General features: G+C 34.6%; 2 protein-coding genes across 3 annotated transcripts; one reads left to right on the plus strand and one right to left on the minus strand.

Annotated features, from left to right (window-relative positions):
• Positions 1–4: 4 nt before the first annotated feature.
• On the plus strand, positions 5–7,518 carry LOC106172374 (nuclear protein localization protein 4 homolog). The gene is made up of 15 exons (XM_013553045.2): positions 5–173; positions 552–635; positions 828–940; positions 1,324–1,536; positions 1,779–1,827; positions 1,996–2,090; positions 2,333–2,456; positions 2,988–3,167; positions 3,495–3,656; positions 4,083–4,209; positions 4,745–4,905; positions 5,194–5,367; positions 5,814–5,930; positions 6,455–6,566; positions 6,731–7,518. The coding sequence occupies exons 1-15, from the start codon at positions 159–161 to the stop codon at positions 6,883–6,885; spliced, it is 1,881 nt and encodes a 626-aa protein (XP_013408499.1). The 5' UTR covers positions 5–158; the 3' UTR covers positions 6,886–7,518.
• A 185-nt stretch (positions 7,519–7,703) lies between these two features.
• Positions 7,704–17,160, minus strand: LOC106172375 (WD repeat domain phosphoinositide-interacting protein 2). 2 transcript variants are annotated; one of them, XM_087004409.1, is made up of 10 exons: positions 16,951–17,160; positions 16,711–16,793; positions 16,251–16,417; positions 14,467–14,661; positions 13,166–13,258; positions 12,855–12,925; positions 12,442–12,549; positions 11,858–12,022; positions 11,083–11,480; positions 7,704–9,227 (listed from the first exon to the last, which is right to left on the minus strand). In XM_087004409.1, exons 1-10 carry the CDS (start codon positions 17,019–17,021, stop codon positions 9,103–9,105), a joined length of 1,476 nt encoding a protein of 491 aa, XP_086860535.1. In that variant the 5' UTR covers positions 17,022–17,160; the 3' UTR covers positions 7,704–9,102. The 2 variants fall into 2 exon arrangements, with proteins under 2 accessions (XP_086860535.1, XP_013408500.1); XM_013553046.2 differs by having other exon boundaries at positions 11,221–11,480; positions 16,951–17,158.
• Between the last annotated feature and the right edge of the window lie 2,041 nt (positions 17,161–19,201).

The following is a 19,201-nucleotide window of genomic DNA, read 5'->3' on the forward strand; positions in this document are numbered from 1 at the left end:
CACGGTATTTATTGTTATTATATTCATTTAGGAGCTAAAAATTCTAGTTCACGTCTTACCGATACCAGCAGGTGCGAGATCTAACATGGCCGAGTCAGTGCAGTAGAAAATTTCCTGTATGTCGTTGTGTAGTTTTTCGAAGACACTGGACTGTCAAGATGAGCAAACAGTTGGTAAGTTGCTAGATAAGGAAAACCGGGACTTTATCTTTAAAGGGTTTGGACGATTTTTTTGCCAGTGAGATTGTGTACGTTTACTTCAGACTGTTGTCTGCTAGATGACGATTGATTGAATGAATCAGCTGTTTTATATATTTGTCAAATGTAAAACAAAACGGGAAAACTCCCTTTTACATATCGATTTTTAAGATGGGGCTTCTACTCAATATAGTGGTGTTTATGAAGACACGTGTCATTCATTGTACTTTTTCAGTATTTCTATTGTCATAGTCATGATCGGCATTTACTTGATGTCAAATGTTTTGAGCATGATGCAAATTAATATTTTGTTATCAATGACTTTCTATCTCTGTTTGTATATTTTTCCTTCAGATTTTAAGAATTCAGTCACCAGAACATGGAACAAAGCGTCTTCAAGTCACAACATCGGAGAAAATCATTGATTTTGTAGAAAAGGTTGGTGTATGACATCACACAGCAAGTTCATGTTATGAGCATTTAAACAGAGGAATACGTTTTATTGAACAGTTTTTGTAGATAAAAGGAACTTTTGTGAGTAGACAAAATCTTCATAATCAATGTTTTCCATTATATTGGGTTGTGTTCAGTAAGGATTTGAATCATAAATAAATATTTTAATTGGAACAGGTTTGCAAAGAGTTTGGAGTATCCAGAGCAGACTGGAGTGTGTATAAAGGCAGAGACAAAACAGAAGAATTGAAAGGTTCACGATCCAGAAGTCTTGTTTCATATAATCTCAAGTAAGCCCATGGGAAATATCTATTTGAATTAACTCCTTCAATTCTGTCATGACATGTTAAGAAGATAACTGTAGTCAATTTAGATACTACATGTTTTTATCGATTCCAGGACTATCCCCCCCCCCCCCCAAGACAACACCCCCTTCCCAGGATACAATGCTTTTGAATTATCTATTTACCACCTTTGTATTTTTTGAAAATTTTATGGAAAATAAGAAAGAACAGAATGTGAAATTAAAAGCAAAAGTATGGGCTGTCAGTTACAAGTTTCAGGAAGCTCACTTGTACACTTATATAGCTTAATATGAAATATTCAGTCTGAGTTGTCCACTAAATCGAGGCCATTTACAGCTATTTAGATATAACTGTTGTTTGAATTACAGACATGGGGATATGCTTTACCTGTTTCCTACCTGTGGGGCAAGAGTTGAAGGTGATCATACCCCGTTTCCTGAGGTCTCCAGCTCCCCAGTGCCTGCTGCTAATGTCCCTGATGACAGCAGGCCAGTGTTAGGTAGTGATGTTGTGGAAGATGAGGTGGATCAGCTGCTGGAAAAAATGGATGGGAAGATATACAGATCAAAAAATGAACAGTTGTAAGTTAAAAACTGATTTTTTGATTAGCTGTTACCGTTGAATTAAACTAGCATGAAAGAAATTAGCTGGAAAGTGAATATTGAACAAGTTTTTAACTAATGTGTCTGTACTATACACTCTGTATTAGGTATTAGACCAATGAATCTTCGAATCTTTGTAGATTCTATACCCTCTGCAGTGTTTTAGTAGATTCTGAAGTATTATATTTTCTCATGGTGTGACAATTTTTTCTTCTTTCCAGATGTCATCATGGTAGCTCAGGGAAGTGTCTTCATTGTGTTCCGCTAGAGGTATGACTTATTGGGTTACTTCCCAGTAATTATATAGTAAAATAGAAAAATTGATTTTCAAATTGTCTGTTTAAAATATGTTTTCTTTGGGTATAAAAAAAACATCCGATCATTAGTTATATTGAATTTTATGCTCATTGTTTGATATTGGTCATGTTCTTTTTTCAGCCATATGATGAGCAGTATCTAAAACAAGCAGATCCACCTATAAAGTTTTTATCTTTCCATTCAAATATAAGAAGAATGAAATCTGGAGTTGACAAGTAGGTGACATTGCAATGTATTAACCTTGATAGATATCAGATAAAAAAGTGAATTTATGCACAGGTTTAACCTAATTTATCAGTTGGACATCCATCCATTTTCCTGCATAGTACCTGTACATCATTGAAGTGAAATATTGTGATTTTTACTCATTGAATGTTGCTTATATTCATTTAAACAGTAAAAGATAGATATGCTCCTTCAGTGCCTAGTTTTCAGATATTTAACATTGTTATTTCAGAGGAAAATTTGCAACTTTGGAAAATTTAAGTTGTAAAATCAAGCCTGGCTGTAAAGAGCACCCACCCTGGCCTGGTGGTATCTGTACAAAGTGTCAGCCCAGTGCAGTCACTCTGAGCAGACAGGTGAGAATGTTGAGACACTCTGCATGGAACTACAGGGTGCCCCCCCCCTCCCCCCCCCCCCCCCCCCCAAAAAAAAAATTTTATTAAACCCATTCAAGAAATTTGCTGGACTTGAACTTCAATATGTGCATCATCATTCCCAAAAGTTTTAGTTATCTTGGTCGATTTCTTTTTTTTTTTTTTTTTTTTTTTTTTTTTTTTTTTTTTTTTTTTTTTTTTTAGGTCACCTTGTAGTTTTAACAGAGAGACACAGTTATGTATTCCCTGTGCACCAATAATTTTTAGACAGATATTATAGATAAAATCATTGTTCACATTTAAAACTTACATCAACAATTGCTGTACACTGTTTTTTAACTTGTTTGGGAAGTTTTATTTTCAAAATGGCATTTAGTGCAGGGTAAAATGAAAATAGTGATCATAAGTCATGTTTCCTATTGATTATTTTACTGCTTAAACCTGAATTGATTGATGTTTACTAAGTATGTTTAGTCATGTTTTTAGAATTTTTTTTATGTTTGTTGATTTCAGAAATTCCGGCATGTTGACTACATTATGTTTGAGAACCATGCCCTGGTAGACAATTTTTTCAACTATTGGCGCAGCAGTGGCAACCAAAGAATTGGCTTTCTGTATGGGAAATATGAACACCATAAAGACATTCCTCTAGGAATTAGAGCTACAGTTTCAGCCATCTATGAACCACCACAAGTATGAAATTTAAAAGAGAAATGTTTTTATAGCTTTTTCTTATAGAAATTGCCTCTGAAATTCAGAGCAATGAACTGCTGCACAAATGTAAAAAAAAAAAAAAAAACAGTTTCAGACCAATGAATCTTCGAATTTTCTAATAAAATTTAAAAAGGATGCCAAATTTATACATAGCCTCATTTTTATTGATGTCCTTTCATGTGAAAGCAATTAGCTTTCAGCAGTTAATTGTAAGAAGAGTAATCTGTTAAGAATTAGAAAAACTGAATTTAACCTATTTTATTATTTTTCTTTTTTTCATTGATGGAGAATTTATTTTATGTATAGGTAAGTGGAAGAGACAGTGTAGAGCTGTTACCAGATGAGAAAGAGGAACTAGTCAGTAATATAGCTGCTCAGCTTGGCTTGCAAAAAGTGGGGTGGATTTTTACAGATTTAATAGCCAAGGACTTGAAGACTGGAACAGTAAAGCATTACAGAGGAACTGTGGTAAAGTTAATTAATTTTTTTTAAAGCATGAATATGAATATGTAAACCATGTCATGTTGTTAAGCTAAGTGGTCCTTTAGGTCTACCTTTTTGGAAATGTGATATTGTATCTTATATCTGTTTCAAAACCAACACAGCAAGCAGTTGTTTGTAATGTTCATAGAGGGGCTGAGCTGTCAAATAGAATAAGAATTATTCAAGATTTGATTTGTCTGTTTTCGCCTCTACAGATATGTTGAACACTGCGTTTTTGTATAGCTTAAACCGTATTGCCCATTTTCTAGGAGATAAAGTCACTATGAAGTAGCATTAAGAAGCACAAACATTGACCATATTGAAGTATGTGTTGTGGCTCAGTGGGGATTGCTGTCTGTATGTTATAAAAACAACTGCATTCTAAATCGCATGTAAATGCTTTGTCCCCAGGATACCCATTTCTTAAGTGCAGAAGAATGCATCATGGCTGCAGAGTTTCAGAATAAACACCCCAACCCTTGTAAGCTTTCTCCAGATGGGCATTTTGGATCAAAATTTGTCACTGTTGTAGTAACAGGTAAGTTTAAATATTCTTTATTACAGGGCAGGTAGACGTCAACATTTTTGGATAGCAAATTGATTTGAGAAAATAATATCTTTTCTTTTTCCAGTTTTAAGTTTGTCCATGGCTCCTTTTCAAATTGCCATCAGTTTACTGTTAATACTTTTATTATTATTATTATTATTATTATTATTTTATAAAATTAATTACTTTTTACACTTACACTATTTAACATGATTTTCCAAAAGCATGCTCTGAGATGGTATTGGACATAATCGGGTGCAAGTCTGCAGTATAAGGGCGCATTAAGCTTAAGTTTTATTTCTCAGATAATGATGGCAAATTGACTTCAAAGATTGCCTTTTGGACATCACCCCTGTTCTCTGATAGTAGTGGTAAATGAAGTCAGACTTAACATGATAAAAGTATCTTAAAATTCTTCAGATCAGTTGACCGTCAGGCTACCTCTGGCCACACTCATGAAAAATATTCTTTATATTTGATTTCAAAGCTGATAAGCTGACTTATATTTGTTTGATTTATCTTCCAGGAGATGCTTCAGGACAGATTCATTTTGAAGGGTACCAGGTGTCAGACCAATGCATGGCCTTGGTGAGAGATGACTGTTTTATTCCCACTAAAGATGCCCCAGAACTGGGATTTATCAAGGAATCGTCAAACAAGCAGTATGTGCCAGATGTGTTTTACAAGGCAAGTGCACTTTCTGAATAATACTTGCATATAAAAATTGCAGAGCATAGATGGCTGCCTGTGTAAATTGTAATTGTGCAGCATATACTTATACATGTACATATATCATCATGCACTAAACATTTCTCAACTGTTCACTTAATCTTTCGCTATCCCTCAATACCAAAACATCATATGTATTACATATATTATGCATACTGTAGAATGTATTATGCTGCATAGAAACACTGCAATTTAATGAGAAATGCTGGATTATGCATAAGATAACTTTATAATACTTTCCTACAGGATAAAGATGAATACGGCAATGAAGTGATGCAGCTTGCCCGTCCTCTTCCAGTAGAGTACCTTCTCATAGACATGGCAGCAGCCTTTCCTGTGGAGCAGCAGTATACTTTCTTTTACAGAGATGGCATCAAGCCTTTCCCCATAGAGAACAGAGCAGAAGTGGGGGAGATCCAGGTGAGGAGGCTGAGGTTTAGAAATGTTCAAAATAACACTTTTAAATAGAAAGAAAATTGTCAGCTTGTGCTAAATAATTATGATCTGTTTAAAAATCATGTATACTCGATAACACAACATTTGAAAGTCCATTGTTTTTCATCTCTTTTGATTTTTTCCCAAATATCTTTTAGTGGGTATTTGTGGAATTCGGGAACAGATGTAACTTGATTATAAACCAGCAAAATCACCTGTGCTTTCATATTTCTTGTAAATTAGGCAGGAAGTGAAACATTTATTGCTTTGTTGCATCTTTTCACTTCATTACTTTTTACTGCTTTGAATAATGCAAAGCTCCTTATCTCTGAACAAAATTCTTTTTTAATGTGTAATGTTTCTAGTTGCATAGGATTGCAAATATATTATTTATTATAAAACATTCTATTTCATTTAATTTACTTTTTAAGGATTTTAATGCCCTGACCAGCTACATGCACCAGTTTACAAGGGAAGATTTTCTCAATGCTATGTCAGATTTCCATTTGTTAATTTTCCTGGCTACTTGTGATATGCTACCTCTGAAGGTAGGTTTAGAGGAAAGATCATAAATTTGTGGAGTGTACATATGTGAAGTCTGAGGGAGTATTGTCCTGGGTGTTTGTTTTCATTTTTAGTTGTGAGATACTTGATTTTTTATACCTGTGTTTATGATTGTACCAAAGGTAACAATCACAATGTAGTGTACTTGGGCACAATCTTACCATTTTTCCACTGATTAACAAAGATTGCTGTTATGTTGGAATTATATTCTTCAGTTTTGTGTTAAAATAGGAAGTGGGATTATGATTGGCAAAATGAATATTTTTAATGCTCACACTAGTTTGAAACCAGGGTTGAAAGATTTTAATAAGATGGTGTCATGAAAAATGAAGGGGTTTTTCTCTTCACATTTACAGCTTGCTAAATGGATAAATTTTATTCTTTATTCTTATACTTTAAAGATTTAAAGTAGAAATTTCAGAATTTTAGGGCTACAATTCTTGTCACATTCTGTTTATTGAAACATTAATATTAGGGTTTTCAAGAAAAGCATTAATTTTCCTTTCAGGACCACATGAATAGCTTATTAGAAGCAGTGAGAAACAAAGATGAGACATTAGCACACCACCTATCCAAAACAGAAGAGTGGGGAACTGTAGAACAGCTGATGGAAGCAAATGGTAAAGTTTAGGTCATCCTTTTCTGTCTTCTAGTTTTACTACATTGAAAATATTGCACCATGTGATTTTTTACAGAAAATTATCTATAAGTATTTTATATTTATACCTCTGGACTAGAAGTCAAATTTTTTGCATTATTCGTAATCGCATTTTATCATTTTCAGTCCCATCTCCAACCCCACTGCCAAGGGAGGGATCTTTTGTTGGACCAAATGCTGAGCCCCTCCCACCAATACGTGGATGGCCCTGTGCACATTGCACATTTTTCAACCAGCCAGGCAGGGGAGAGTGTGAAATGTGCACACTACCAAGAAGTTGAAATTGTCCCTACGCTAAGTGATGCCAGACATTTCGTTACTTCACCTTTTCTCTGGTGGATGTAAAACTTCGAAGTCATTTTCAAATGCTTAATATGTATTTGGGATGTTTCTGAGAAAACCATGTTGTAATAAAATACATCTATCAATGGAAGGGATTATATTGCCTTTCTGAACCCAGTTTTTATGCACACTGGATAGCATAATATCCTATGGATACCACTATCCATTGGATAATTTTTTATCCTCTGGACAGTTATACTGCAGATAACACCCATTTATAACCACTGGATAGTATCATCAAAAACAGGAAAAAAAGTGTACAATTATTGTGAAACATCACTTTATTTACAGGATAACTGTCCATAGGATAATTATTTCCAATGGATTCTTTCCAGTGCTGATGAAACTGGACCCTGGACGCTACCTATCTCCTGAGATTAAAATCAGTTTTTTTTTTCTTTCAACTTCTTTGGCATTTATGCATCTGCCAATTTTGTTTTAACTTCAATTTTGAAAAAAAAGTTTGGTTTGCTTCAAGTTGGTAAGATGTTTACTGTTATTTATTAAGAAAGCAGAGATAATCTGCATGTATTAATGCTTTGATCTGCAATAAAAGAGATGGATATTGTAAATTGTCTTTCCGTTTGATTTCAATTCCCAAAGATACAGGGAGGAGTAAGTACAATCACTAAAAACAAAAGTATTCAGGATGAGGGGGTATTAGATCTTGAATAACTTTGCTTTCTCAGAAGGGGGAAGATGCATGTAAAGTTAACAAACTACTAAAATAGAAATCAAACTACAATCAATTCCAATAGAAGTTTTTATCACAATTTATTACCATGCTGATGACATCAATTTCAATGGTTCTTTGGTGAAACCAAACCATTTGATGAATTAAAAAGAATTTTTAATAACTGATATGGTGCTTGTTTTACTTTCAACAGTGATTTTTAAAAAAATGTGCATCTGCCTTAGAAGAAAAAGCAATTGCAAACCATGTCCTCTTTCATGTTTGTGGCACTTTTACTTGGAAGCCTGAAAACCAAGTTTTGAATAGGCTAAACTTACTAGCATGCAATGGGACTTCACATAAAACCAGCTGCATTTTATCAACAACAGTGTAGATCTATAGTTTAACACAATAAGAAGTATATTTTAAGTGTCTGCAAGCAATATTGGTAGTTGAACACAGACTGAACTTCTCCAAGGGGGTGCTTTATAAGGAAAAAAATGTACTCACTACTTTCAAAATTTTGCCTGCGTAAATTCTACATCACACAATTGTTACTATATGGGGTTTACTGCCCAAGGACATGAATATAAAAAGGCAATTTTTTTAACATCTTAAAGTTTTCATAAAGCACACAAAATATCATATTGGTTGCTAGAAGACAAAAGGACACAAGTTAAAACTGCGTCCATTTTTTTAACTATGTCGATTGAGCTATCTGTATGAAGTACTCATGGTTAATCAATACTACCACTTTGTTCAAAGTATATGTTCATTTTGAGTGTTCATATTCTTTTTAAAATATGGATATTCACCTTCTTCTGTTTTCATGTAATAAGATTCTATATCTATTGAATAAAAATGTTGATTAACCTCCCTACTTTACCACAATTTAATATTCCAATAGTCTAAGCTATGGACTTTTTAACTTTTTTCATTTCATACGCATCACTTATTTTGAAACTATTTACATCTTCTTTGATTACATTTGGAAAGTAGCCTGAGAGATCAAGATTCCCTTTTAATCTTACATTGCTTCAATTACTGACCAAACTCGATAAAACTGAATGGGACTATGTGACTAATGTGAAGTTCACAATCAACAGTTATTAAAGAAAACGTTAGTAGTCCTGTATTTTTTTTCATTCAAAGAGGCTTCAATGGTAGCACCTTTCAAAGTTCAAATACTACAAACATATCAGACAAAAAGCGACATGTTACACACCAATATATTCTTAGTAGATCTCGCTTCTCACTGAAATCTCTTCTACCATTCCTCACTCATTGAAAATAATTTATGCACTCTATTTACAATCAATAACAAAAACCTCATGATATTTCTTCCAGCTGTTCCTTCAAAAAAGCACATGCAATTCATTTCACATCTTACTCTGCTCTGTATCAGAATCATTTCTTCAGCTGACCTAGATTCATTAATATATACCGAAGCCAAGATTTGTTCCAATCCCTTCTGACAATGATGTCACTCGTTCTTGTGTGTCATTGGTGGAAATTCACTGTCATCATCCAGTTTCAAGGCCGCCATGTTGGGAACCTCTCCATTACCCCCCACAGCTCCATGGTCCACGTCCAAGTATGGCTGGGAATCTAGAAGAAGGTAAAGGTTAACTTGTTAATTGATGCAAGACATTCGATTCCCAAATCCAGATCCTGTAATACACGAAACAACTTTTTTTCAGGCAAAATCTTTCACTGGTAAGAATTTCAAGAAAAGAATGAAAATATTTCCAAGCTGTTTTTTTTTAATGCACCCTTTTTGTATCCCTTTTGTGCAAAGAAACTGGGATAGCATATCCAAGAAAAATTTGTTACAAAGATACCAAGACAAACCAATTTCCCTTAATCCAAATAACAAACGTATTTATCATTCACAAAAGCACACCTTAAATATGAGCCTGCCACCTCAAATTTGCATACTTAAAACAAGAACCTTTGAATTCTTTTTTTTTTTCAAACGAACAGCAAGCATGCCACTTCCTCTACAAGCCAACTGGATCATCTAATCCTATGCTTGCACTGGCTATGAAACAAAGTCCCTTTAGAGTAGAGAAGCACTTACTATAGAAATACAGAAAACACAAATTGTTCAGAGACACATCAACTCTCACTACCTCTGAAAACACATCAAGTAATACAACTCCCTTTCAACACACTACTGAAGAAAAACAGGGCACATGAATGTCATTATGGAAGGAGTGCAGGTAAACTACAAAATTATTCCTGTGCTTAAATATAAGTAGACCCCTTGTACATAAGGTTTTCAACAGAGTTATGACATTTGACAGGAAAGGAAATCTGTATTACATAAATGTATAAGGTGAAGAAACACCAAACTTTTATATGAGTGAATTGAACAGCACTGGTAGTGCTCTTACCACCCACATGCTGGCACAGTCTGTCATAATTGCTATGAGCATTAATGGCTTAATTTTCATGTGTGAGTACATGATTGGTTTATTTGTTATCAGGTTGCATCATTAATGTAAGTAAGCATGTACTGGGCTGCCATGCAAGATGCATGAAATCATCAAAGTACTATAATAATGCCTGAACAAAGAAAGTAATAAAAAGATATTCCTAAGTAAAGAAAAATATTCTTTTCAAAAGACTAGATTTAGAAGGTTAGAAAAGAAGAAAAAAAGAAATCAGATTATTATATCCCACCTTTTTACTTGTTTCCAGTGAGGTACAATGTATTACAGTGAACACCCTCTGGCAGATTGGATTTAATTTGTTCACAAAGGAATTATATTTCAAACAAGAAGAAAAGGTAACATTACCATATCAAGCAAAATGAACCAAACGAAGCATATGCATAAATGGAGTTATCAGAGAAACTGTTGACATAATTGCTGTGGAGGAAAGCAGTTTCCAGGCCTTTTACTTAAATTCTAATATCTCAACTTTTTCTTTTCATCTAAATTAAGCAATTTCCATATAACAAGCACTTAATACACAACAACTGAACCATGCACAGCAGCACCATCACCGAAATAATAATAATAATAAGAATAATAATAATATTAATCAATATACATGCAAAAGTTTAGAAATTTTGAAAACATAAAAAGAGTAATCATTTTTAAACCTGTCAAAAGCAGAATAGGTCACAGGCAAAAATAGAGGTACCTTCAAACAGAGAAAGTTTCCAAATCAATTTTGTTTTAAAAGACAGTGAGGCTGGTGAAAGCACAGGTAGAAATGGAGTTTTTTTCTCTCTTTTTACAGACATACAACAGAAATTGCTAGGAAACTACATCTTAAAAAGAAAATACCATTAACAATATCCCCATTTCCCTTTCTGTAAAGCAAAACAAAGCTCTGCTACAAACTACCATGTTCATTATGCTCAGATGTTTGCATATCTGTACTTATGTGCAAAAGTCAAACCTAAAAAGGGACATTTCATCAGTGCAGTGTAGTGCTCTGGTCAGAACCTCACCTTGTCCACAAAATGGGATAGATCCATTGGGGCTACTACCCTCAGTAGGGGGTATAGCCTGGGGACCACCTCCTTTCCTCCTCAACACATTTGCAAAACTCTCTGCTCCCCATTCAGGTGTAAGCGGAAGGTGCTTACCTGGCGATGCAGACACTTGGGCACTACCAGGGACTTGCTGCTGTTTGACTGTGGCAGCATATGTAGCACTACCTGGATGTGTGAGGGGTTTGTCTTGTGTATGTCCAGTTAGGTCCTGTGAGGTCCCACTCCCTTCCTGACGTCCATCTAACCGATGCTGTTTGAGTAGAGTGCACTCCCCACCCTCCGCTGGGTCCATGTTGTAGATGTATAGGTAGCCATCTTGGGAGGCTACCAGTAGTCGAGGCATCTTCTGAATCCTAGAAAATGAATGAGGAAAACTGAATACATTGTGAGTAAAACTAGTTTACTGATGGTCAAAAATGGAATTAAATCACTAAAAGTGTACATTTGGCATATATCAATCAAAAATTGCTAATGAATTTCTGCTCGAACAAAATCACTTCATATTGTAGCAATTTATAACTATCATTGCACCTCTGACTAGACAAAAAATAATATTTATGTTTAACCCTGATCTTGTCCTTAATAATAAATAAATTATTTTCTATTATGGCTTAATGAGAAAAATAAATATTTCACCACAGGTAAAGCAAAACTCAATGTTCAAACTAAGAATTGATAGCCTAGCAAACAAACTTCAAAAGTTCTGCAATTGAACCCTAATACAACTTACGCAGCTAAAGCACAAACATTTCTCAGTCCAGATACAGGAAGTCTTGCTGTTGCGTAAGCTCTGCCTTGATTGAACATTTCTGTCACCTGGGTAGGTAAATAGTGGGCAGATGTCTTCAGAGCTTGGCCAACATAGTCCATCCAGCCATGGGGCTCCTCTTGAGTCCTACAGGGTAAACGAACAGATTGCTAACATTTTCATTTTTTCATGCTTCTGTTACCACTTTAAGTTTTCCAGAAAAAATGACTAGAAGCTTCAGCCACTCAAGTCCTGGTATACTTGTTTGAATGCAAGAAAACAGGTGGTAGATTTAAGATATATTTAAAAACAGAATATATTTGAGCAGACATGAGGGCAATTAAGAATATGCAAACTCTGTCAAGCATATGTCCATAAAACCTGTGCATCTTGCAAAATCTAGTGGAAAACCTTGCCTTAAGTTTACTGGCAGTTGTAAGCTGAGCAGTAATGCTGAGCATGGAACAACATATCATATAGTGCTCATATTCAATGTCTTACCCAATAAGGGGGCCAAAAAATTGCAATAATCTCACTTCTATATATTCATAAATAAGTGTACTTACTTGTCCTTTGTGGTTTCTAGTTTGAATATATGCACAGTTTCAGTGTTGCTGGAGGCACACAGGAAAGCAGCATCACTGTTAAATGCTAAGGAACTAATTGTTACACATCTGAAAATAAATATTAATCATATTCAAATCAAAATGCTCATATTGTCCTACTAATTATCGTTATTTCTTTTTCTTTTTCCTCTTTCCAGTTCACACATTACTGGTCAAAACTTTTTTCCTTACGCAAATACATGCTTCAGAAAAAAAAAACTTTTCCTCATACAGAAATATGTTACAGTTCATAACATTCAGAGCACTTCTTCAATAAATGGTCGTAATTCTAAAATGTAATATCTCTTACACAAAATAGCTTAAAATAACAAAATGAAATCCTTAGAACTAATCATATTTGAAGTATTATCTACCTTTTCACACCACGCCTGAATTCAAATAGTTTTTGTCCATCAGGGACTGAGAAGACTCTAATGACTGTTCCCTGGAATAAAACAGAATTTGAGTTAGCAAAAATGTTACTTGAAAGGAGTGCCACTTTTCATTACGCCCCTCAAAATACTCCCACATTTTATTAAACCAACAATGTTGAACATAACTTGACAAACACATTAATATGTGAGATAGACTTTCTGATCTAAAAATCAAATGCCAGTTAAGGAAAAATATCACCAAAAATACATTCATCAGGATCTGACCACACCCTCCTAATGCTTGTTATTACCTTTTCAGATGCTGTGGCTATCCTTGTTCCCTGTGGGCTAAAAGCCATGGCTGCCAAGGGATTGTCATGTGCTGGAATCATAGTGACAGCTCTCTGGAATATCAAAGCAAGACATCAATAAACATGCTATTGCCAATGTGATAAAATGCAATTCTTGTCAAGAGAGAACCCCATGGATTCACATGCTTCAGCTTGGATGGAACAAAAAAGTTTCCCATATAATTTGAAATCCTCTCCCCTGGTGTGACTGGGTGCTTTGCCAAAAAACAACTTTGCCAAATGTGCTTACTCCTTAAGTTACCACCAAATCAATATTTTGAAAGAGATTATGAATATATCTTACAAAGTCAAGCATTTTCCCTCACACATGAGAAGAAAGATGTCATTCAAAAGGAGAAAACCACCACTTACACTACAGCGGGGAGGGAGGGTTAGTGTTGGGTCTGAACCTTCACAGAGAAAAATATAAACATATGCTTTGAAAGATCCATATAACAACTGGTCACAATATCTTGCCTAAGGCTGAAAGTTGCAATCTAGTACTTCTAGTACAAAACATTTACTTCCAGATTTTTTCTTCAAGTAAAGATGTCACAACTAGTTTACTTACTGGGGCCAACTTAAATCTCAAAACACATCTCAGAATCATTCGTCTGATTTCTCCAATTTCTTTGTTGGTGAAACGTGGTAACAATGACCATGACGACACTGATAAGATATGCACAAATCAATTATGATTCTATGCAAGTACACATTTGACTACAGGCAATTAGCTCCACTATAGTTATATATCCATTAATAAAGTGACACTTGTGCAGGTAATTGTCCTTTGTCTATTGCAGTAATTTTCAAGGTGTACATTTATGTATAATTAATGGGGCCTTTCCTAAGGGGGATACATAAATACATTGAGAGAGATGAGCAACGACCCAGGATAATTGTTATTCTAGAGAGTTTTCATACATATCAAAACTTTTTTGACTTTGTCAAGTAATCAAGAATGATTTAAATATTTTTATATCTTTTACAAAATTGATCAATTTGAGCACAAGAGAAATATAATGAACTGAAGCAAAGCTCCCTAGAGGCCAGTAAGAATAAAAGTAAAAAGATATTAAATGAGGAAAGATCTCAGAGAAAAACAAAGATACAGATAATATTAATGATTACAGATAGATAGATAGATAGATTTTTATTTAACCGTCTCTGAGCAGAATACAATATTAAACAAAACAAAACAAAAAAGTACATTACATATACAGGAACATTACATAACAAGAACAACAATAATAATAACTTACCAAATTTTGAGCATCAAAAATCTGCACTTCTCCAATCTGATTACTCCCTGGATAAGCCAAGTAGCAGTTGTCATTGTTGATTGAGAGACCACAGAGCCCATGAGGATTGGGTGGGGTGTCCCTGATGGTGTGCAGAACCTTCATGTCCCTTATATTGTGAATATACAAGCTCTCTTCCAGACATACTATTAACCTCTGAAACAATAAATAAATAAACAAATTAACAAACAAACAAATAAAATATATCATATATGAGATCCTTATATTTTGATGAAACTACAATGGAAGAGTAACACTATCACTTTTACATTTTATTCTACAGACAATTTAAACAAAAGCAGTATTTTGATAAGAATCAATAGGACTCTTCAAGCATTGTTGAACAGATGTAAGCGCTAAGGCTATTTGTAAGTTTATGATAAAATACAAGCCATTGCACGTCAGTTCATAATACAAACTACTAATAGGAGTGAAATGTTTGAAAAAAAAAACAAAACAAAAAAAAAAAAAAAAAAAACGATGGCTTCAAAGATAAAACTGGAACTCTTTGATTTATTCTTTTCACCTTTAAAAGGTTACATTCATGTTTCAGATAATGTATGGGTTTTATGAACTAAGCAAGACATGCAAAAGTTCACACACGGGGCACCTAAAATAATATGTATTTCTACCCCAGTGCATAACAGCAAATTTAATATTAATAGAGCAATCCATTAATCCTGACAAATATGTTTCTTAGTCTTATAACAATAACCTGCAACAACAATAAAGGTAGCATAATATAATTATATGGTGATAAGAGATTCATGATGGACAGGTATAATAGCCATTGAGATGAAGATAAGGAAAAAGGAAGTAAAAGCCATTTGATATCCTCAGGTAGTATTAACGCTTGGTGGATTTTCAGAACAATAAAAGGTGAAATGAAGGGCAGGTTCGGGAGGACATCTGCCTCTCATACAAATGCCTTTTCAACATTTTTAATAACTAAAAGACTTAAGCTATATATGGCATATGATGCCCTTCAAAAATTATTTTTGAACAGTATTACCATAAAAATACTTGCATTTTAGTACAACAGTAAAGCACAGACACCCACCCACCCACATTTAATGCAAGTGATCCAACTTATTGTAGAAACTGGGTGACTAAACAGTTTAACCATGTACATGTTTTTTACAGAATGAATGTAAATTTTAGAAGAAATTTTTTACAGCAAAATCCATGACATTATTACAAATTTTAAGTCTGTTTCATGTAGCAAGTTGTGACATTATATTCTAATACAACTGATACAACTTTTAAAAAACCTGGGAGTGGTAAGTGTATTGTTCGAACTAAACATAACATGCTGTGTACATAAATACAAATGTTTTTATGCAACTGTGGCTTTTAAATTAGGAAAAACAATAATACAACAAATATGGTCAATATTGTTCAAGGATCACATGAAACTGAAAAGTTTTGACATATAGAATAGCATAATGTTAGTTACATACGGGAATATTATTACAAATTTATTATTACACTATTACAAATTTTATTACAAATTTATTATTACATTATTACAAATTTTAAGTCTGTTTCATGTAGCAAGTTGTGACATTATATTCTAATACAACTGATACAACTTTTAAAAAACCTGGGAGTGGTAAGTGTATTGTTCGAACTAAACATAACATGCTCCTGTCAAACATTAAACAAAATATCAAAATTACAAAACCAATCATTGCATCTTCAATATTTGTTGATTGAAAAGATTAAGAAGAACAAAAACAACTTACCAGTCTGTTTAACCTAACAGCCAATATAGTGTTGGAATAACTATAATTACATATTTCTGTCCCTTTCTTGAAGTGACATACTTTCAACTTGCGTGGAGATGAAAGGCTTACAACAGCTACAAGGCTGCTAGAAAAAAGCCTCTCCACTATACATATATCTTCTCCCTCTGTAAATATAAACACAAAAAATAACACATAGTTACCTTAGGGTTTAATACCCCCTCCCCGACCTCCTGTCAGATGTGAAGTTAAGTTTGTTTTGGACATTCCATCATTCGAACCCACACCCTTTACAACGATCATTACAGGGTGGTTTTCACTGGCCTTTTCTTTTCATAAATGTTTTGAAATATCTCAGAGTCATAAATTTTGTGCTTCACATTAATATGTAACTCATAATGCATTTATTCTATGCGCCATTTAGTGTTAAAATGATGAAATGAGCTGAATGCGAACTTACCATTGTCATAAATCTGCTCCAACTTGTCAGCGGAGCTCAGTGAAAATAGTTTGTAGCCAGTTTTGGTCCCAACGGCAAGTGATCTTCAAAAGACAATTTGTATATTTTGAATGGTACATAAACAGTCCGTTTCAAACTGTATGGCTGAAATTTATTAGCGTTTATGCAATATTTATTTCACCATTAGCAGAAATTAAATAGGAAATGACAAGCAAACTTCCCTAGAAAAATTAAACTTACGTGCAGTCTTGATTAAAATTTACAAAGAGAAGGTTGGAATCAGAATCTCCGCCTTGGCTTGCTAGGTTCATTAGGCTGGTTAAGCCTTGACCAATTCCTTCGTAAATGTATTCCGTTATGCAAACAATGCAACTGTCAGATAATCAGCAAAAATCTCATTCTGTTGTATACATTTTCCAGCTGGAAGCAAAACATCAAATGCGCATGCGTAGCCTCATAAAGATTTCTTACGAGGTTTATGATTGGTCAATTAGATGACGTCATAGCAATTGCTATAGTTGAGACTGATGAAATGCAGGGGCATACCTCGCTAAGTCTTGTTTAAATGTACTCGTATTTTCTTCCACGTCAGTTTCTTTGCATCATTCATAGTTCGGTCGATATCAAATGCCAATCAACCAAAATACACAAATGGAAAGCTTAGGAGTAATTTGTACGATAAATTGAATCCTGTGCCAAAGAACAAATGTTTAGCGGTTGGACCCACGAGACTTCAAGCACATCTTCTTAAAATATGTATGAAATCATAATCATAATCATCAAATTTTTGATAACAACAGTTCTACAGGCCTATGACTAGAGCCTATAAAAAGATATATAAGATGCACATTTAATGAGTGTTAATAGGCCTATCTGATGTTATGAAAAAGTAAATCAGTGTTAAATGCAGCCAACATTTATGCGTAAGCAGTGATTTCCATTTCGACTTTTTTAAACCAATTTAAAAAATTGGTTTCTGGTTTCATATCTTCTTTACGACTGGGGGGTTGGTTTTTAGATGCTAAATATTTTTCCATCTCCTTGACTTTATTCAGAAAAGATTTTGTATACAGTAGTTATTGTAACTCAGACCCCCATGTAGCCTAATTATAAAATGTCCCCTGGTCAGGCTATGACGGCTCTATGTTGTAGGCCTCTATCTTGACGAATGCTGTTGGTGTGTTAGCAATTACCGATCGGAGGTAACAGTCTAGAAAACAACGGCTGCAAAATAACAACTAACACAATTTTCAACGTAAAAAGAAAAACGCAAACACTGGTTATTAAAAAAACGTATGCAGTGTATATGCACCACTACTTGTATAAGAAAATTGAGCCACTCAACCAATCAATAATTAAAAACAGAATTCTACAATCGTGTCGTAAATATATCTTTTATATGAACACATTAGACCTTAAAATAGCCTCTGCCTTTGGCATGAACGTAAGTTTCCAAGCAGAAATTAGTGTCGTTTTTCAAAAACGATTCTGACGATTATTAGTAGGCCTAACAAGGAAGGGGGCAGGAGCAGGGGGAGGGGGTGGAGAAATGTCTTAGTCCTACTTTGCTGTGTGGAGGATAAAATGTAATGTAGGCCTAATAGAACTTTTCAAAAACCTCTTCTTTTATCGAAAAAAGATTCTGGCAGCCAGAAACTAGTAGCCTACTGTTCAAAAACAAGTCTGACGTCCAGTTCAGAAACTAGAATCAATTTTTGGGATGGGAAAGGGAGTGGACAAAGGTAGAAACTCTCATCGATTAGTGTCTACCGCGACCAGGCAAAGTGTAGCATTCACCGTCGAAGCCGGGGGTTGGGGGGTTGGGGGGTTATATGATCTCCCTTCGCCGTGCAGGGAGTCCTAAACCACCGGCGATCGGTGTTTATGATCACAAATACTAGACAGATATAAGGCACCCCTGCTGTACTGTGGATTTAGTATGATTTTACATAATTTTTCAAAAACGATTCTGTCATCCAGACATAGTGCCGTTTTTCAAAAACGAACTTGTCAACTAGAAACTACCGTTGTTTGTCAATAGATTCTGACACCCAGAAACGTTGGGGAATACTAGACCTATCATTTTGGACGTGCAGGGGCTTTTGGAATTTTAGAATCTAAGTGCATCTGGGGGTTGGGCTGTCCATGGGGGTGAATGATTCTAGATGTTTACATCGTAATTTCTGCTTTCTCCCCTGCACCATTTGAATGAGGAAGTTGAAACGTTGGTGATTGATAGACCTACCACCATGCATATACAGTATATGGGCTCTTCAGAATTTTAGTGAATCTAGGGGTGGGACTGTCCCCGAGGGCAGGAATTGTATATTTTGCATTAAGATTATTTTATGAATATCTTTAAATAGTTATGCATGTTGACCTATTTCATAGTACATCACTTTTTCATTAATATCATATGCATTTTAATTCTCTCAAAATGCCAGAAAGAATAAGTGACACACTAGCGGAGTGGCCTGAACTCTGCATATCC

The sequence above is a fragment of the Lingula anatina genome, chromosome 2, assembly GCF_051362555.1.
Source record: "Lingula anatina isolate TDL-2025a chromosome 2, LinAna3.0, whole genome shotgun sequence".
Taxonomy (NCBI): Eukaryota; Metazoa; Brachiopoda; class Lingulata; order Lingulida; family Lingulidae; genus Lingula; species Lingula anatina.